Source organism: Marmota marmota, unplaced genomic scaffold, assembly GCF_001458135.2.
Source record: "Marmota marmota marmota unplaced genomic scaffold, marMar, whole genome shotgun sequence".
Lineage (NCBI taxonomy): Eukaryota > Metazoa > Chordata > Mammalia > Rodentia > Sciuridae > Marmota > Marmota marmota.
In genome coordinates this window covers 9,225,467-9,246,114 of record NW_026000229.1, presented here as the reverse complement: position 1 = coordinate 9,246,114, position 20,648 = coordinate 9,225,467, and the positions used below count along the sequence as shown (strand labels likewise).

The 20,648-nt window shown below is 35.7% G+C and overlaps 1 protein-coding gene across 1 annotated transcript in view; it reads left to right on the top strand.

Annotated features, from left to right (window-relative positions):
• The first annotated feature begins 1,471 nt into the window (after positions 1-1,471).
• Neo1 (neogenin 1) overlaps positions 1,472-20,648 on the top strand; it is a 171,912-nt gene continuing 152,735 nt past the window's right edge. The window contains exons 1-3 of the mRNA XM_048793211.1: positions 1,472-1,501; positions 14,222-14,582; positions 19,960-20,235. Coding sequence (XP_048649168.1) covers positions 1,472-1,501; positions 14,222-14,582; positions 19,960-20,235 — 667 coding nt within the window. The remainder of the gene's footprint in view (positions 1,502-14,221; positions 14,583-19,959; positions 20,236-20,648) is intronic.

Genomic DNA, 20,648 nt, shown 5'->3' with positions numbered 1-20,648 from the left:
GTTAGTATGTCTTGGCTACTTTATAAGATTGCTCTACTGAAGGGGGATACTAACAGTCGATTGGATCAGGGTGTTGGTAGTAGCTAGGTACTTAGGAGCCCTATAGACAGCCTTGAAACATTCACTTATTTGCATTTAGACAATTACATGTAATGGAGGACGTAATTCTTGGGATGAAAGTTTGGGGGTAGGGGCAGGAAGGTGCTCTTAAAAAGAAAGAAAGAGAGGGAGCTAGATAGAATAGAGGAGAATGGAAAGAACAATAAAACTTGAAAAGGTAAAGAAAGAAGGAAAAGGGGAGAGAAAAAACAAAATAAAATAAGAAATAAAATTAGGTCTTAGAGATCCATTTTCTTCTCTTCCAGTAGGCGGAGCTGTGCCCTCCGAGCTGAGCTTCTGCCCTCTATGTGTCGACAGCAATCCCTGTAAGGCGGCTCCTGGGAGTCTCTCAATCCTGTTAGTCCAGAGCCATTTCACTTCTCCGGCCCCTCCTCCCCTTCCTCCTGCCAGCCAGCCAGGTCCTGCTCACCGGAGGCAGTTCCCCAAGGATCTGGTTACACTTTCAGCCCCACCGCGTGCCCTATTTCCTGAACCACTGAGCACTCTCTCTGTCATTCATCTAAGCCCCAGTTCTGTGGAGCTGTGGTCTGGGAGCCAATAGTTTAATTTTTCCGGACCCTTTTGGTGAGCACGCCCTCGGAAACTGGCAGCTAAGACCTTGGGTGTCGCCACTGGTGGTAAGGGGAGTTGGGGATTGAGAATCCCCTCTGCTTCCCTCAGCCCCTACAATCACGACCACTCTGCTGGCGATAGGAGGAGTTGGGGGTCAGGAGTGCCCTCTGTTTCCCTCCGCCCCTACCGTCACGCCCTCTCCGTTGGCGGTTGGGGGTGGGGAGTCTTCTCTGCTTCCCTCCACCCCTATAGTCACGCCCATGCCACTGGCGGTAGGGGGAGTTGGGGGTCGGGAGTCCCTTGGCCCTTACGGTCATGCCCACGGAGAGATTTTTGAAGTTTCCCGGTTGTTTGTATCTGATGGAGGTGGGAGTCACACACCTGCTAAAGTAGATTCTGCTGGGAAGGAATCTCGTTGGCCGAACTCTGGTGACGTCACCTCTCTGCTATGGCGGGTCCCAGGCTCCTTGCCGGAGTGTCCGAAGGGAGGGGTGGGACTGGCTTGTCTCTGGTCTGACTCAGTCTCTGGTTTTAGTTCTCGGTTCGCTGTTTCATAAAGGCTTGGTTAGATTCCCTTCACGTCGCTGGCTGAGCCGGGCCGGCGGGGGGCAGTTCGCAGAGCCAGGTGGGCGGCGGCCGTTCGGCAGCGGCCGGCGGGACTGGACCTCTGCGCCGCGTGGCCGAGATTCACTCGTCTGGGGCAAACTGTCACCTCCAATAAACTTACTAATTCCCGGCAGGTCTCCTTTCAGCGGAATTTTGCTACAAGTTTCTCAGCAGGTAGAATCTAGGCGTATTAATGCGTCTCTCTGATCCCGTTAATATGGAGGTACTGAAAGTGCTTCCTCCCCGCTGGCTGCCATGTTGGGTCTCTCCTGTCCTGTGGAATTTCATAAATATTATTTGTTAGTGAAGCTGATGATGGCAGAAACTTTCAATAAATTATTCATGTGCTGTTTGTGTTTGAAAATTAATGCATCTTTATTCAGATGTTTTTTAGTTGAACTTGTTAACAATATGTAGACATATGGTAGTGTACTTGAATAAGATCTGTAATACTTGTTTTCCACGAGGAAAGTACTCTCAGAGATATTTAGAGCAGTATTAACTCTCTAGAAGATAGCTGATTGTTGAAGAATAATGGAAAAATAGCTTTAAAAAATGTGAACTAGTTACTCTCTTTAAAAATTATTGGTCTTCCAATGTGTGGGACACTGAATTCTATTATTCTGTACTTCTCTTGTTCACTATTTATACTTACATTTCACTTTTTTTTTTTTTTCTTGATCTAGTAGCATTTGCTGAATACTTTCAAGGTATCATGAAGAATAGCTCTCTTACACAATCAAATATGATATCTATTTTTACATTTCACTTTTATTCACTAAAAATTTTGGATCTTATTTAACAATCTTCCTTTCCATTCCAAGTCTACCTTGTTCTGGATAATTTGAGTGTTTACTTGGCTTCCTTTTCCAATATCATTTTTTTTTTTTTTACTTATCTCCAGTGACTTCTCATTCATGCCAGTTCAAATATCAGCTTCTACAACTATTCCTTCATCATTTGGCATTGCTCAGTGAAGCTGAAATATTAAGTAATATACCGGTCTCACCATAGTCTTTAGTCGTTCCTGGTTTCTGGCATTGTACTTGTGCCATTTTTACCCATTTCAGTTTACTCCTGTTTATTTCTTCTCTTTTCTTTTGTAATTCCCATAGATCACTATTTACTCATGTCTTTAATCCTACTACTTCATTGTCACTTTCATCCCATCTGCCTAGAAATATTCCATTTTAAATGTCTCTTTTATTTCCCTTTCTACTTGATAAAACCACATTCTCATAATTGAACTTTAAATGCAGTGATAACCACCAGTGGGTTTCCAGTGCAGTGAAGTGATCCAGTTTCCCCATTTTAGTGCTCTCTCTATTCTCACCCCATTCTACTCAACCTGTTTTTGTGTAGACCATCAGTGATCTTCTCAGTGTGTATCTGTTGAATGGGGACCCAGTCTTATTTAGTCTCAGCACTTTATCCTCCTTGAAACATTTCCTTGGCTTCTGGGATGCCATGTTCCCATGTTCTCTGTCCTCTGGGACTTTTGCAGGTGTTTCTTTCTTTGTCTATCTCTTATATGCTGGTATTGTACAAAACTTGGTCTCATTTTTCCGTGCACTTTAGTTTTGACATGTGTCTTCATCCTGAATCTCTTCTGAGTTCCTGTCTATGCATGTCACTTGAAATCCCCAAGTTTTAGCAACACAAGATCTCCCTCACTATGTCCTCTTCCTCATTGATTGGCATGACTATTTCAGCCACTGTAAAAGCCATAAACTTGTCTGTCATCTTTGACTCCTCCATTGCCCTCTCTCAACATTTATTCTCACCCTCATTTTTACCTTTATCTGGTCTCCAGTGCTTATTGATTCCACCCTAAAACTTTATCAGATCTGCCCATTTCTTAGTCTCTATTGCTACTTTGCCAAACAGGTCTTCATCAGAGTACTGCATGACGTCCTAACCAGTTTTACTATTTCTAGTCTTGTCATTGTCAAACTAATTTTGCAGAAAAAATGATCCATTTAATAAATAGTAAATGTGATCTTCACTTTTAATCTTGAAGCCCTTCAAAGTATTAGCCAACCTCCTTAACTTCCAAACTTCTTAATTTCATGTGTAACTTCATGTGTACTTGGCACTTTAGCTGCTGTCGATTGTTTCTAGGCTTCTGTCTCTGCTCTTTTCTCTAAGAGGGTGTGTTCTGTTTCTTCACTGGCTTATTCCTACTTAGTCCTCAGGTTTCCCATCAGTTTGTGGGCATGTCATCTTTCACTCTCTAGGCACTCTCTCCGCACCTTGTATACATCCTGTCATGGCTCCTACCACACTCTTCTGTGGTTGTTTGCATTGTATCATTGTGTGTCTCTTCTACTTTAGGCATTCTGAGGGCAGGACTAAGTATCTTGTCTTAGCCTAAGTGCTTAACATATAGTACTCATATTATAGTATGAATCTGGAATATCTCCAAAAGGATCAGGTGTTAAAGGCTTGGTCCCTAGGTGGAGGTGCTATTGGGAGGTGATGGAAAGTTCAGGAGGTGTAGCCTAGTTGGAGGAAGTACAACATTGGAGTCCTGTCTTTGAAGGACATACTTTTGTTTCCAGCCTCTCCCCAACCCCTTTTTCTTTTTCTCCCTCCCCCTTTCTCCCTCCCTCTCATCACCCCTTCCTGTCATGAAGTAAACAGCAATATTCCATCACATTGTCCTTGACCAATGTTCTGCCTTACCACAGACTCAAAAACAACAGTGCTTAACACTGTTAAGTGTTAAGTTTCAGTGTATGCTTGACAGACCATACACTGAAACTATGAGCCAGACTGCCTTCTTTATGTTGAATTTTTTCAGGTATTTTAAAGATCCCTTCAAGTCTAGAAATCTTAAAAGTCTATTCTCTAAAAATGTAATGTACCTTTTTGGACCTAGAGATCTTTGGTAATTAGATTATTGTTTAGAGCTTTTGTTTTGTTTTGTTTTTTCCTTATGGTGCTGGGGGTCAAATCCAGGGTCTTAGACATGCTTTACCAGTGAGCCATATCCACAGCCCCTATTCAGAGCTTTTTAATCTACTTAATTCTTAGTTTATTTTATCTAGTTTTCCTGAGCTACAGATGTGGTAACTAGAGGTCCACTTTTGAAATAGCAATGAGAAGTAATGGTTAATTTTTTTTTTGAGTACTGGGGATTGAACTCAGGGGCACTTGACTACTGAGCCACATTCGCAGCCCCATTTTGTGTTTTATTTAGAGATAGGGTCTCACGGAGTTACTTAACACCTGGCTTTTGCTGAGGTTGGCTTTGAACTTGGGATCCTGAGCCGCTGGGATTACAGGTGTGTGCCACCATGCCCAGCAGTAATGGTTAATTTTGATATAGAAAAATAAAGTAATAGTTCTTATTTGTAGCATGGTAGAATAAATTATGGTCTTATTAAAAAATAAAGATGTTACGTTTATTGTCATATAAACAAAATATCTCTTCAAATAAGTTAAATTTATGTTTGGTAGTCAATAGGTTGTTATTTGGAAATGAAAAATTTGGAATATTTTCCTTAAAATGTATCTTGTTATTAATTTGTAAATCTTTAATTATATGGAAATGTGGTATAAATTTACATAAAAATCAATTATACCCAGAGTATTAAGTTTATGAGTTGTAACTTTTCTGGATGGAGGTAGAATTTTCTTGAGTCTTTATTCCTAAGAGAATATGCAGCATGTTGCAGTTTCTGGTATATTGCGATAGCTTAGAAAGTCAACAACCCAACAGTATTTTCTTTTAACATTTTAATATTACAGAAATATATAGAAATAAGGGCATTTTCCTATAGGACAATACTATTATTAATCACATCTAGGAAATTAAAATTAATAATATTATATAATATTGTCAAAATTTAAAATCACTGATATTCCCCCAATTTTTTTTTGCACTCTAGAATCCAGTAATGGTTGGCTTATTGATTTGTTATGTTTCTGTGAGTCGATTTTCATGTAGTACAATCCTCTTGCTTTTGTTTGTTTTTATGATACTGACTTTATTTTTTAAAGAGTTGAAAGGAGTTGTCTTGTAGAATGCCTTAATTTCAAATCTGTGTAATTATTTCTTCTTGCTTAGATTTAGGCTAGGTACTTAGCAAAAAATACCACATGCTTCTTATTACATCACACCAGTACATATGTGATGCCAGGTTGTTCCACTACTTGGTAATACTGAATTTGATCCCTTAGTTAAGGTGATAATTTCCAGATCTGTCCATAGTAAAGGTACAGTTAGTTCCTCCCTTTATAATTAATAAATAGTTTGTGGGTGACACTCAAATCATGTGACTCCAGATCTGTCCATAGGTACAGTTAGTTTCTCCCTTTTTATTAATAAGTAGTTTGTGGGTGACACTCAAATCATGTGACTACTCTTTTTCTTTATTATTAGTCAATTATTATGGCAACTTTTAACTAAAAGTTTCTAAAATGCTGTTTCTAAATAGATATTTTTGAGTAGGTATTAAAGATAGCATGCTGATAGTTGCTTAAATATTACTTAATTTCTGTTTATTGTAGAAGACCAATTATTTACATGTAACATCTAAGGAGAGAGCTTTGTTTTGATCCCTTATGTCTGCCATCAAAATTCTGTTAATTTTTACCGTTTGCAGAATAGTGCAACTGTCTTTTTTAAAGAATGTTAAAGTATGTTAATGGAGGATAACATGGTCTGGTCCTGTGCTGTCTAAACAGAAATATAGTACGAACCAAAAACATTCTAGAAGAGTAAAAAGAAACAGGTGGAGGGGCTGGAGTTGTAGTTCAGCAGTAGAGCACTTGCCTAGCATGTGTGAGGAGGTACTGGGTTTGATTATCAAGCACCACATATAAATAAGTAAATAAAATAAAGGTCCATGAACAACTAAATATGTAGACTCTAAAACTGATTTCATATGTGGACTCAAAGTAATTTCAGGGAAGTTGAGAGTAGAATGATGGTTTACCGGAGGCGGGAATGGTATTGAGGGGATGGGCAAATGTTGATCAATGGATACCAAGATAAGAGTAAGAAGTTCTGATGTGTTGTTGTACAGTACAGTAGATGACTATACCTAGCAATAATATACTAGAGGAAAGGATTTTGGAAGTTTTCACCACAAAGAAATTACAGATGTTTCAGGAGATAACTCTTTAACCTGATTTATACATTAAGCAATGTACATACATGTAAAACATAACATGGTATCCCAATAATATATATAATTTTAATGTTTTAGTGTATCAATTGAAAGCAAAATTTTAAAACCACAATTTTATACGTAACAGTTGTCAGAATGGTATTGAAAATGTAAAATAAGGTCCATATTATTTTATGCATGATAATTTCCAAAATATGATTGATTAAAACTAAGGTCCTAGATTGTTGGCAGTTTTGTAGGCTTTTGTACTATGAGTAGTTACTGTTTGCTGAAGACCTGCCAAACAGTGTCACAGGAGCTTTATACATATCCCCAGTCACCTTTACAGGAAATTTTTTGAAAGGTGGCATAATTATTCTTGTTTGATAGGGAAGAAAATCATAGACACAGAAATAAAATAACTAACATAGCAGAGCTAGGATTCAAAACCATGTCTGTCTGACTTCACTTTCTCATTTTCCCCCCATATCACTGTGTCTGTTTTTTTTTTCTCTCTCTTCCTTTCTTCTTATTTTCTTCCTCCCTTTCCTTTTCTTTCCTTCTCATGGGGGTGAAGGAGAAGAGGAGAAAGACTAAAAAGTTAAAGAAAAGGAAAGCACTGTTATTTATAATGTTTGTTGAATAAATGAATTCAGATTTTTTTTTTAATTTGGGGGAATGATTAGGAAGGTAGATGCTGTAAATGGAAACATATCAAAGTTTAAAATTGTCATCCTGCAGAAATTGAATTTCTCTAGAGGACATTATGATGCTGAGCAAGTATTTCAGATCCAGATTTTATTCACTGTTTTTATGGTATACTTTGTATACCACAAAGTTTTTTAAAAACTATGTGTTTTGGGGCTGGGGCTGGGGATGTGGCTCAAGCGGTAGCGCGCTTGCCTGACATGCGCGGGGCGCTGGGTTTGATCCTTAGCACCACATACAAGTAAAATATAAAAAAAGATATTGTTTCCACCGAAAACTAAAAAATAAATATTAAAAAAATTCCCTCCCTCCCTCCCTCCCTTCCTCCCTCCCTCCCTCTCTCTCTCTCTCCCCAAAACAAGAGTATTATTAAAAAAACTATGTATTTATTCAACACAGTGATCTAACAATATTAATGATTAATTATATATTTTTCCCCCCAGGGGAGATGTTTTACAAGATTGGAAAATAGGGAAGATGAGTCTTGGAGGTAGATTCAGTCTTCAAAGGGATTAGTTGTAGAGAGCAGAGAGATGCTGAGCTCAGGAGCAAGGAGCACTAATTTTTATATAGCAAAGTGGCAGATAATTTGTCAACTCTTCAGTGTTGTCTGCGAGTAATCGATAACATGAATGCATTTAGTTGAGCTCTTTGAATGTTAAATTATTTTAATTTTTCCAGTTTTTCAACTTTAAGTATAAATTGAGAACTTGAATCAAGAAGTTGAACTACATTGTGATAGTAGATACTAAAGGATTGGGACACATGAACTATAGCATTTAGAGACTGGATGGGATGGAATGGTCAGAAGAAATATGAAGACCTCTTAGTTATAATAAAGAGGTAAATTTCTTATACTGAAGAACATTAAACAGTGCTTTAATTTGTAGGTGTACAAAAATGCTTTTCTTTCTCTGCATTTTTGTTGTTAAATTTCAAACCTCTTTAGCTAATAGGACAGATATACTTTATTTCTGCTGGTATTCAAAACCATATGTTATATTTTTACTTGGTGTACAATAAATTTTAGAATTATTATTGGCCACATAATTAAGATATATAGTGAGTGATGGTGATTTGTTGATATTTGGAGGAAGGGGTTTACAACTGAAACAAGTTCCCTGTGGTTATTTTACTTTTAGAAGATGGAATTCTATCAAGAGGTGTGAAGTATTCTATCAAAAAGTGAGGACTAATCTATCAAGAAGTGAGCTACTCCATTAAGAAGTGAGAAATTTGCAGAGACTTGGGAATACAGAAGATAGCAGACAAAGATCATTAAGCTTATTTCAGAATAATTTGTCCAATGACTCTGGCCATAATAAACTAATATTAAGCAAACCTACGTGGATGGGAAATCTGGACCCTGGTGAGAAACAAAGGACAGTTTTTATATGAAGTCAGCTAGGGAGCATCTATAACCCTCCTACTATGACAAAGAAAAAGTGGTTAAAAAAATGGTAATAGATCTTTAAAAAAATAAACCTCTGTTCCCAAGAAAGGATTGTCTAACAAACTGATTTTTTATCATGAGATTATTTTATATGCAAAAAGGAGATTTTTAAAATCCCTTTCTGTTCTTCCCCTGCCAATAATATGTGTTGACAATCCGATATACACTTCCTACTTACCCCAATGCTCACATAATGATATGCATATGACATCGTATAATTTATATTCATCGGCATTTTTTTTTGTTTATCACAAAACTCATTCCAGATCAACAGAAATACAGCTCATTTTTTGTTGCATAATATTCTAAGGCAGGTGGGATCATTGAACTATAGTTGATGGATCATATCCATCCTACCACATATATTTGTAAATAAAGACTTACTGAAATATAGTCTTAGCCATTTTTCTGTTGAGTGGTTTAAACTTCTAAACTCCTTTTCTGTTGTAGGTGATATAGTTTGTTTTTTTTTTCTCCAGTTCATTCTTTGTCTGCTTTGTTTCCGTATTTTGCCATTAAAAAAGTGTATGCATTGTGTTTTAAATGCAGGAAAGTGAAGCTCATCTATTTTTTCTTTCCTAACTCTGAGCTGTTATGTTTTGATTTAAAAGCTTGTCTAATTCCAGGACTGTGCTCCTGTTTTCCTAAAATATCTTCAAAGATTCTTATTACCTATTTTTTATATGCCTGGAATGCATTTTTATTTTTGTATTCAGTGGCATTAAAGTGTAGTGGTTAAGATCACAGACTCTGGTTCTGTTGTTACCCATGTGACCTTCGACAAGTTACTTAGCATTTTTGTGCTTTAATTTTCCTCTCCTGAATGGGAATGACAGTAAGACCTATCTCCTCAGGTCGTAACGAAGCTGAAATGAATTTACAAGATTGGAAAATAGGGAAGATGAGTGTTTCGGATAGTATCTGGTACATGGAAACATAAATGTTGACTATTATCTGATGTATGTATCTCATTTTTTTCCCCATATGACTAGGATAACAGTTGTCCTGATAACATTTTTGGATTAGTTCATTCTTTTCTCCGGTTGATTTAAAATGTCATCTCTATTGCACAATGCATTTTAAGATATGTACTTCTCTGTTTTTAGGCTTTATAGCCGATTTCATGACTTTTTTTTTAATCCCCTGTTCAAGAACTATAATGGCTTAGTTACAAAATATTTATATTTTGTAAATATTGTTAACTGATGAATGAAGTCCGTTACTTTGTTCTATAAAAGTATTTTGGCTTTTCTTGGCTTTCTTTTACTATGTGTGTGTATATGTGTGTTAACCCAGGAGTGCTGTACTACTGAGATACACTTCCAGCCTTTTTAAAATTTTTATTTTGAGTCAGGGTTTCTCTAAGTTGCCAAGGTTAGCCTTGAACTTGGAATCTTCCTGTCCTCCACTTCTGAGTTGCTGGGATTACAGACATGCACCATGGAGCCTAGCTCTTCCATATAATTTTTTAAAAACTCACCAGAATTTATAAAAACTCTGTTCGTTATTAAATCTTAGCACAAGAGAGAGTGATACTAATTGGCTAGGGTTAGAACGGAACCTGTTATCTTATTAATACTTTGACTAGTGGAAGTTTTTAGAAATTATCTAGTTATATAATCTAGAGGTTGCTATCATCCACTGTGTTAGGTAGATACTGAAATATGGTTGAATAAAACAGTGCAAAAAGATAGATCTCTAGCCTGTAGTTCACAAACTGTACCCTAAGATACCCTAGGGTACCTCAGAGAACTTCCAGGCATAATTCATACTTTCTACGGAAACAGCAACATCTGTTGAACACTGCAAGATGCTTTGAATATTCTGTTTTCCCACTTTCATTTCATTGCTGTGATTCTTTGTGAAATTGGGCTTTTAGTTTTTGCTGTGATAAAAAGAAAGTGCCATGTAGAAATCATTGTGGAATAGGAAATGTATGTGGCAGTATCTAAAATAATTCCTGAATTTGAGAAGATGTGTAATGCCCAATAGGTGCATATATCCCATAATAACTGATTGTGGTTATTAAAAAAAGAAATTAGAGTTTTTTTCAGTTAATGTGTATTATTTTTTCAGAAGGTTACTACTAACTTGTTAGGACAGAAATACTTATCATTTGTATGCCCTTAACTTTTTTTCATTTTTAAAATTCTTATTAATTATACATGACAACAGAATGTATTTTGACATATTATACATATATGGAGTATAACTTCTCATTCTTTTGGTTGTACATGTTGTAGAATCACATTGGTCATGTAATCACATAGGAAAGTAGTGTCCAATTCATTCTACTGTCTTTCCTATTCCTATTGCCCCCTCCCCCCCCAACCAATTCCCTTTATTCCCCTTTGTCTAATCCAAAGTACTTCTATTCTTCCCTATCTCTCCTCCCTCACCTCCTTATTGTGAGCTAGGATCCACATATTAGAGAGAACATTTGGCCTTTGGTTTTGGGGGATTAGCTTATTTAACTTAGCATGATAGTTTCCAGTTCCATCCATTTACTGGCAAATGCCATAATTTCATTTCTTTTTATGGATGAGTAGTATAAGTATACCCTTGTGTATGTATATGTGTGTGTATATATGTATATATGTGTGTGTGTGTGTGTATATATATATATGTGTGTGTATATATATATATATATACATACACATACATACATACATACATATACCATATTTTTTTCCCACTCATCTGTTGAAGCATACTTAGGCTGGTTCCATAGTTTAGTTATTGTGAATTGAGCTGCTATGAACATTGATGTGGCTGGGTCACTATAGTAACACCTAAATATTAAATAAATGGAACTGTTAGATTTTCCTTTTGGCCTAGGGAATTTGTGAACAAATGTACTGAGAAAATAAGCACCAGGAGCTAAGAAAGTTTCAGAACCTCTCTGCCTTAACAAATATGTTGTTACTGTTTAAAGATTAAGAACATTTGAGGTGCTGTGTGGATAAAGGATATGCTATGCTTGCATGTAATAGGGTGAACCAATCTTTCTGGGCACTGGGGATAGACAGCACTTCAGGGAAAGTTATGTTTAAGCTGAGCCCGAAGGAAGCCAAGGTGTTGACTGGAGAGAAAGGTAGTGGCAGGACTAGTTGGTGCAAAGGGGACAGAAGCTTGAGGTGGACCAGTAGGAGAGTGAGTGATGGCAAGGGGGCAGGAGATAGGCAGAGGCCAGGTCACATAGTGGAGGTCCACTTAAGGAGTTTCTTTAGACTTTCACATAAAAGGCAGTGGTAAACCTTTTGATAGGTTTTAAGCGAAGAGAGAGTATCTTAGATCACTGCCATCCTACTAGAGCAATAAAATACAAAAATGATTTCCATAAATATTTAAGTAATGCTATGTATTCTAAATAATATAGAATGAATTTTTTTTTTTTGGTAAAAATTTGAAATGCCTTTCTTTCTAATATTTTTTTAGTTGTCAACAGGCAACTATTTATTTTTATGTGGAGCTGAGAATCAAACCCAGTGCTTCATACACACTAGGCAAGCGCTCCGCCACTGAGCCACAATCCCAGCCCGTAAAATGCCCGTATTTTCAAAGGCATTTTATAAGCTTCCCTATGAATACAATTTTACCTTATTTTTTTGACTATATGTAGTTTTTTGTTCAAGTTGGTTTTTTTTTTTTTTTTAAAGATAGAGTGAGAGAGGGAGGGAGGGAGAGAGAGAGAGAGAGAGAGAGAGAGAATTTTTAATATTTATTTTTTAGTTCTCGGCGGACACAACATCTTTCTTTGTATGTGGTGCTGAGGATCGAACCCGGGCCGCACACATGCCAGGCGAGCGCGCTACCGCTTGAGCCACATCCCCAGCCCTCAAGTTGGTTTTTAATGGATATGGATTTTTAAAATGAAAAAATCAAAGCAAGGCAGAATGTTAGACTATAATATGTTTAAATTGATATATATATTGATATTTTAAGTGGCAAAAGTTTGAATTTAAAAAAAAGTTTTGGGTTTTGTTTATTAGTATCTGTAATAAAATATTTGAAATAGTTAATTTGCACATTTGACTGCCAACCTAATACATTTATTTCTTTTAAGTTCCTGTATTTAAATTCAGGTGTCATTATAAAGATGTAATAGTTATACAGGAAAGAAAAAGAACCATAATTTAAGCTATGATATTGTACTTCCCTTTTGCTTACATTTTGATTTATTTTACTCTAGTATTAGTATATTAATGCAATATAAAAATTTTAATAGTAATAAGAAAGAAAATAATGCAGGTTACTTTTGAAAAAAATTCTTAAGCTCATTTTTCAAGAGTTTTGGACTTGAGAAATGTATTTCATAGTCATAAAATGGGGATGGAGATGTGAAATTCTTTTCTAACATCCCTTTGTTATGTTTGGAGGTGGAGTGATAAGTGATTGGATTTGGAATTGATATTTGCTTATTGCTATAAGCAATTGAATATTAATTGAATATTAAATAATTGAATATCATTACTTCTGCCACTGTATTTCATACTTTTTAGAACTAATCACTCATTTTATAGTTCAAAATCAGTGCCATTCTTAAATTCATAATGTAAATTATAAGTAAGGGTTGTGTTTATGTATTTGAGAAACAGTCTTACTGTCATTTTTTGGACTAGACTTCTCTGATGAAGAAACTTGATTATGATTTGAGCTATTTATAGGCAAGGTAATCAGCAAGAGTTTTTTTTTGTGTGTGTGTGTGTGTGTGTGTGTGTGTGTGTGTTTTAAGGAAAGAGGTAAAGCTCTAAGTTGGAAAACTTTCCCTGAGATAAAATTTGTAATAAATGTTTTCTTTAAATTTTGTTCTTCGCATGTTTAAAGAATTGACCAGACACTTAGAAAAATATCTGATTTCTCCTGTGTTCTTTACATCAAAGTGAATTCTAGATGAAAATTAAATGTAGAAAATGAAACAATAAAATTAAGAGAACAAAAGCAAGACTAAAATTTTTTATAATCTTGGGATAAAGACCTTTGTAATTCTACCAGATTTAATTTTATGTAGTTTATAATTTTTTATTTTCTTATAAGAAAAATTGGAAGGCCAAATAGAAAAAGGATATTCTCAAAACGTGATATCCATGATCAAAGATTGCTTTTTAAAATTTTTTTTTAAAGTTGTTGATGGACCTTTATTTTATTTATTTTTACGTGGTGCTGAGAATCAAACCCAGTGCTTCACACATGCTAGGCAACTGCTCAACCACAGAGCTACAACTCCAGCCCCAAAGATTGCTTTTAATTCAATAGAATAAATAATCTATTAGAAAAATGCAGAAGAGCTATTAATAGTGAATTTGTGAACAGAATATAGGCAGTCAGTAAACATAAAAAGCTTAACAAAGAATTGTTTCAATTTTCTGCTTCATGTTCTATAGAAAATTTCACTTTGCATACAGCAATTTTAAATATTTATAAATCCATTGTGGAGTTTGAAATAAAACTTTTAATAGTTACATCATCTAAGAAGACTTATCTCAAATAGAAGGTTTTCTTTTTTGATGTTCTAAATGAGTCAAATTCGACTTTGCTAATAAGAAGTAAATTTTGCTTATTAGATATTCAGAGTAAAGTGATTATATTTATGTATCATACCTAAAAAACATAAGTGCTTAGAAATAATTTGTGAACATGTTTTAGTTTCTTACAGAAGTGGTAGGAGGAAGTTTTGCCTAATTTGTTCTTTTTCTTTATTCTTGTAGGTGCCAGCATTCGAACATTCACTCCATTTTATTTTCTGGTGGAACCAGTGGATACACTCTCGGTTAGAGGCTCCTCTGTTATATTAAATTGTTCAGCATACTCTGAGCCTTCTCCAAAAATTGAATGGAAAAAAGATGGAACTTTTCTAAACTTAGTATCAGATGATCGACGCCAGCTTCTTCCAGATGGATCTTTATTTATCAGCAATGTGGTGCATTCCAAACACAATAAACCTGATGAAGGCTATTATCAGTGTGTGGCCACTGTTGATAGTCTTGGAACTATTGTCAGCAGAACAGCCAAGCTAACAGTAGCAGGTAAGTTTTATTAAGTGATTTGCTTGCAAATCATATTTTTATATAGGATAAATCTAAATAAAAGCATTTCTTGGAGTTTTCATTTAATTGATAAAAGAACATTTAACAAATAGTATAGTACTATGTTAGGGCTTGTTCAGTTCTGTATGGAAGAAGCTAGTAGTTTTTGGTACTGGGGATTGAACCCAGGGGTGCTTAACCATTGAGCCACATCCCTAGCCCGTTTTTTTATTTTTTGAGACAGGGTCTTGCTAAGTTGCTTAGGGCCTTGCTAAGTTGCTGAAGCTATCTTTGAACTTGGTATTCTCCTGCCTCAGCTTCCTGAGCCACTGGGATTAGGCATATGCCACAATGTCCAACTCAGCTTGTTTTATGGTATAGTTGGTATCAGAGGTATGACGGTTTTTTTTTGTTGTTGTTGTTTGTTTGCTTTGTTTTGTTTAATTTATAACTTGGAAATGGCAGAAGCTATATAGAAAAACTGTATCACTTTGACAGCTGACTTTTATCCTACCAAGCATAATAATTTGGGATAGTTTTCTGAAACTTATAGTGAAGCCAGAATCCTGGTGCCTTTATGCCTTAACCAAGGGATGGGCATATAATTAACTAATTGAAAATTTATAGCGTGCGTGCACACGTGTATATATTAAGGTGAAGAGCAGAAACTTGTAAAGGGAAGAACATTCACTCCCTTTTGGAACATCCTTATTTGAATAATGATGAAAAGTGTTAAGAGAAATTAAGAATCTAGAGAAATAAGATGTGGTTTCTAAATAAGTCATGTCTGCTTTGTAGTGAACACCAGTGTTTCTTAAGATACATATAGTGATCCTTTAGTTGAATTCCAAATGAAGTAGTTTTTCTTAAGGGTCATGTTTTAGAAAATGGAATTTCCTGTAAATCCTGTGTTTATTCTCACTTGATGAAATGCTGGCATATGAGAATGGAATCTCACTGGATTGAGACAGTAGTCTCCTATCTCTTTCTCTCTTTCGAGTTATAGTTGCTGATCTCCTACTCACTCCAGATCGTATTGCTCATTCATTCAGAGGATGATAACTCTTTTTGTCTTAAGAGTTAAATACTCAAAAGTTGAATTGGGTATGACAAAAATACATTGTAATTATTCCATAATCACAAATTGAAGATGCAAAAATCAGAGGAGAAAAATAAATGGTCTCTTTGGCAATTTTCCATTTTTCATTTTCCTCCTTTCTCTCATCCTTCCTTTCTCTCACCCATCTGCCATGCTTTCTCCAACGTGTATGATAAATAAACTAGCATAATGACTTCTACAGTGTCATTATGGCTAGGCTTCTGGTTATTATTTATGTTCTTAAATATTTTTTATCTGAGTTTTACTCATGACTCCTTCCTCTCAACTGTCCCCTACATCTCATCACCAAATCCACTGAATTCTGCCTCCCAATTTTTCTGTATCATTATACTTTCTTCTTCTTGAGACAGCTCCTCAACTTCCCTTACCACAGCCTTGTATCTACTTGTCTGCCGTCTCATTCTTTCTTCCTTCAATCTAGTCTCCACACTGTGGTCAGAGCACTTTCTCACCCTTCAATGGTTCATTTAGATAATAACACTGTTATTATCTAAACCCTTTAACCCTTTTAAAGGCCTCATGGTTCTTTTTTCAAGCTGGTACCTATTTCTCCAGGCTAATTTCTTATCATTTTATCCCCCTTACCACTGGTACTACCACATGACCCTCAGCACAGTTTTAGCACTAGCAGTGCTGAATATTTTGATCTTTATTTATTTTTTTCACTTATTCTCTGCCTTGACCTTTGCTCCTGGCGGTTCTATCCCCCCCCTCTTTTTTTTTTTTGGTCCGTTTTCCACCAGATTTAGCTCTCATGTTCTTCAGGAAACATTTTTGACACTATCTCAGCAGACAGTTTTAATGTAATCCTTAGTACAGGGGAGGGAGGAGGAGAGAAAGGGGAGAGTTCTGTGGTCACTATAGGGTTCTGTAGGAGAGCTACTTAACCCACTCTTGGCCTGGATATATCTAAAGGATGAATGGAAGTGCTTTTTAATAGTTGCATCGGATGTATTGTATTTGTGATTTATTCAGTTATTTTTTGATGAGTTGTATGTGTGTTAAAATTGTTGGATGGTATAGATAATACTGTAGTGAACTGCTTTCTGCTTTTTTGCAAATCTTCATTTCTGTAAACTAGATTACTAAAATTGGGATTGCTGGATCATAGGGCACCTTGTTTGTGTGTGGATGTTTGTCATTTCATCAAAATGTTAACTATAGAGTTACCATAAGATCCAGCAGTTTCATTCCTAAGGTATCTGTTCAAGAGAAATAAAAAGTTACATCCACACAACAATTTGCACATGACTATTCATGGCAGCATTATTCATAATAGCACAAAAGGGGAAATAATCTAAGTGACCATCAAGTGGTGAATGAGTTATCAGAGTCTGGTTTGTTCATACAATGGAATATTCTTCAGCAGTAAGAAGAATCGAAGTCTTAATTCATATGACATCGTGGATGAACTAAAAATATTGTGCTGGGTTGAAGCAGGTCATAGGGCTGGGAATGTGGCTCAAGCGGAGGTGCGCTTGCCTGGCATGCTTGCGGCCCGCCTTCGATCCTCAGCACCACATACAAAGATGTTGTATCCGCCGAAAACTACAAAGTAAATATTGAAGGATCTCTCTCTCTAAAAAAAAAAAAGAAGCAGGTCATAAAGAACCACATTCATGTGATCTCATATACAGGAGTTGTCAAGAATTGGCAAATCTATACAGATTGAAGGTAGATTAAGTCATTTTCTCAGGCTGACCTAGGGATGGTCTAGTGGTGATGAGGGATAGGGAGGGGAATAATACACGGAATGGGGAGTGAGCAAGGTTTCTTTTGAGAATGATAAAAAGCTTCTGAAATTAGATGTGAATGGTTGCACACCTCTTCATATATGAAAAATTCATTGAATTGTATACTTTAAATGTGAACTTTCTGGTATGTAAATTGTATATCAATAAGATAATTTTAAAAAATGATACTGTCAAATTACCATTCTAAAAGACTCTTTTAGAGCTTTTTATATGCAAACACTCAAACTGATTCCAGCTAAGTTTAGCAAGCAGGGAAGTTTTTGAAAGAACATTAAATAGATAGTTCATAGAATTAAACATAAGGCTGCTTTTTCTCTGGGCTATAGATTTCTCCACAACAGAAATTTCTGCTTTCCTGCCTAGAGAATACCCTGGCTGTGGGTGATATTTTGTGCCCCATGGTGGGAGAAATGAGAATACAGTTGTTGTTAATACCTTCTTGCCAATTCTATGTCTTAACTTTCATTTCTTTTTTCTTCTGCAATTTCTTCTCTTGAAAGGCAGTAGGACAACTGACTTCCCTCATGTGAGTACAGGAAGCAGCAGCATTCTCTGCCTTGATATGTCAGTTGCTGGTTGCCCCATCTGCTTTTCCTATTCAGAAACTTTTTGAAATTTCTTGCCTGCCAGTTCCCCATATGTTGTTGTGGGTTTATACTTTTAAAAATTACTCATTTTTATAAGACCTCAGAAGTCCTTTTAACTTTAACAAAATAGAAGCAGTTTTTGGTTTTATTTAAGATTCCTTTTTCCCCTGACTTCATTAGATTTTGGATCTATCTTGGTCAATCCCTTTTTTCCTGGTTTTCTTCTGGTTGCTTAAAAGTAGATATTAGAATAATTTTGCCTTTATTTCATTTCTTCAAAAATCACCTTGAAATTAAAAGAAAAAAACAAGGAAAAATTGTGCCAGGGCTAGAAAACCCATACGTTATTTATATTTGGAATGATTTACCATCATAAAACTAGAAAATCTGTAATTATTTTTCATAATTTGTTTTCTGGTCCTTAAACATTTTGCTGTGTTCAGAGCATAGGTTCATGAGTCACTTTTTAGATATTGTTAAAACAGTAGTAGCTAGTGAGTATTTATGCAATAAGCAGTATATTATATGTAAATTATTTACGTTAGATAATTTTAAAAATGTGACCCTCTGAAGCCTATTGTTTTTCTCGTTTTACTGATGGCAAAATTGAGGCTGAGAGACAGGCGAAATAGCTTGCCAACTTTGTAACAGCCATGAAAGATGGTGTTGGAATTGTATTCAGGCACATGACTCCAGAACTGACCCTGTCTGTCTCTTCATTCTGTGGCATCTATAGAGCTCTTATGACCACAGTTTTTGGTTAACATTTTATTTGAAGTAATTTTAAACTTAAGGAATAGTTTCAAGAATAGAACAAAAAGATCTCATGTAACTTCTTCCAGATTGCCCAGTTGTTAACATTTTACCACATCTGTTGTGTCATTCCCCAAGTATGTATTTTTTCTGAACCATTAATAGTTGTAAGTTGCAGACATGGTGCCCCTGTTACCCCTACCTGAATAACATCGGTGTATGTTTGCTAAAAACAGGAACATTTTCCTAAATAATGACAGGCATCCATCAAAATCAGAAAATTAATCTCAATACAATACTACCACTTAATTTAGATTTCACATTGTCTTGGTAATGTTTATTATAGTAAAAAACAAAAGCTGAAACTTTGCCATCTTCTTTCCTGTTGATCTAGGATTACATGTGTCATTTGTATCTCTTGGACTCTTTTGGTATTACATTATTCTAGATTTAGCCAGAAGAAACTCCCTTCAATCTTGATTTGTATGTGTCTTTTTATACATACCCATTGTTATTCGAGTAGTTCTTTACTGTATGTTATGAGTTTTTACCTTATATCATAAAGGAAGGAACCCGGTTGTTCTTGTACTTTGCCTGATCTGGTCCTAGAATCAGCCATTTCTCCAAGAAGCACTGATTCCTTGTAGTGGAGAATATTATTTGGAAATAAGGATAAAGTCACCATATGTACTTATTGCTACTGGAGTGACACTGATTCTGGATCCTCTGTATGGAATATAATAATATAAATACATATGTATAAGCTGTGTGTAAAATATATGCATATTTCACAAATAGTTTTATATCTGTATATTATATCTACATATAGTTCTGTATCTGTAGTTATATAAAGCTATGAGTTTATCTGATGTCTTTATTGTAGACCAATACCTTGGAATTTATTCTATCCTTGTCCTTTTCCATATTTGCAATATTTGCATCTTTTCCTACTGTGAGGAATCTTGACTACAATTATCCTTGGTACATTTAACTTATTTACTCTTTATTCCTGTATGTAGCCGGTTTCGTGATGCATGGACCTTCTTGATCCTGATGCTACCATATGTTGTAGCCACATGGCCTGACTTGCTCTTGGCTCCCTTGACTAAAGTTTTAAGTAATAGTTAATTACTTTTTCCCCCCCCTTTTCCTTTATTGTCCAGGACTTCCAAGATTTACCAGTCAACCAGAACCTTCTTCAGTTTATGCTGGGAACAGTGCAATTCTGAATTGTGAAGTTAATGCAGATTTGGTTCCATTTGTGAGGTGGGAACAGAACAGACAGCCCCTTCTTCTGGATGATAGAGTTATCAAACTTCCAGGTGGAACGCTGGTTATCAGTAATGTGACTGAAGGAGATGGGGGACTATATCGCTGCATAATTGAAAGTGGTGGGCCACCAAAGTACAGTGATGAAGCTGAATTGAAAGTTCTTCCAGGTATTAACTCATTATCAGAACTGATGGTTTTGTGTTTGTAAATGGATAAAAAAATTTTTATTTAAAAAAAAATAAAAACTGTTAATATGTGGTGTAATGTATTAACTATCAGTAAAAGGAGTCTCAGTTTTTTACAGGAGTAAAAAAAAAAAAATAGGCCAGAACAATCCACTCTTTAGTGAATATATTATTAAAATTATCAAGTAATAAAGTATGTGCCATATCTAATTGAATTCTTCTTGGTCGAAGATATTTAGCCCTATGTCTTTGGTCAAGCTGCTGTTTCTCCCCACAACAGAGTATGGTTATAATTAGGTCATTTTTACTTGTAAGAATTTAAGACTAACTCAGGCTAGTTCATATAAAGGATGGGTAAGGTGGTAACTTAATGTGGTAGCTTTGGAGACACTAGC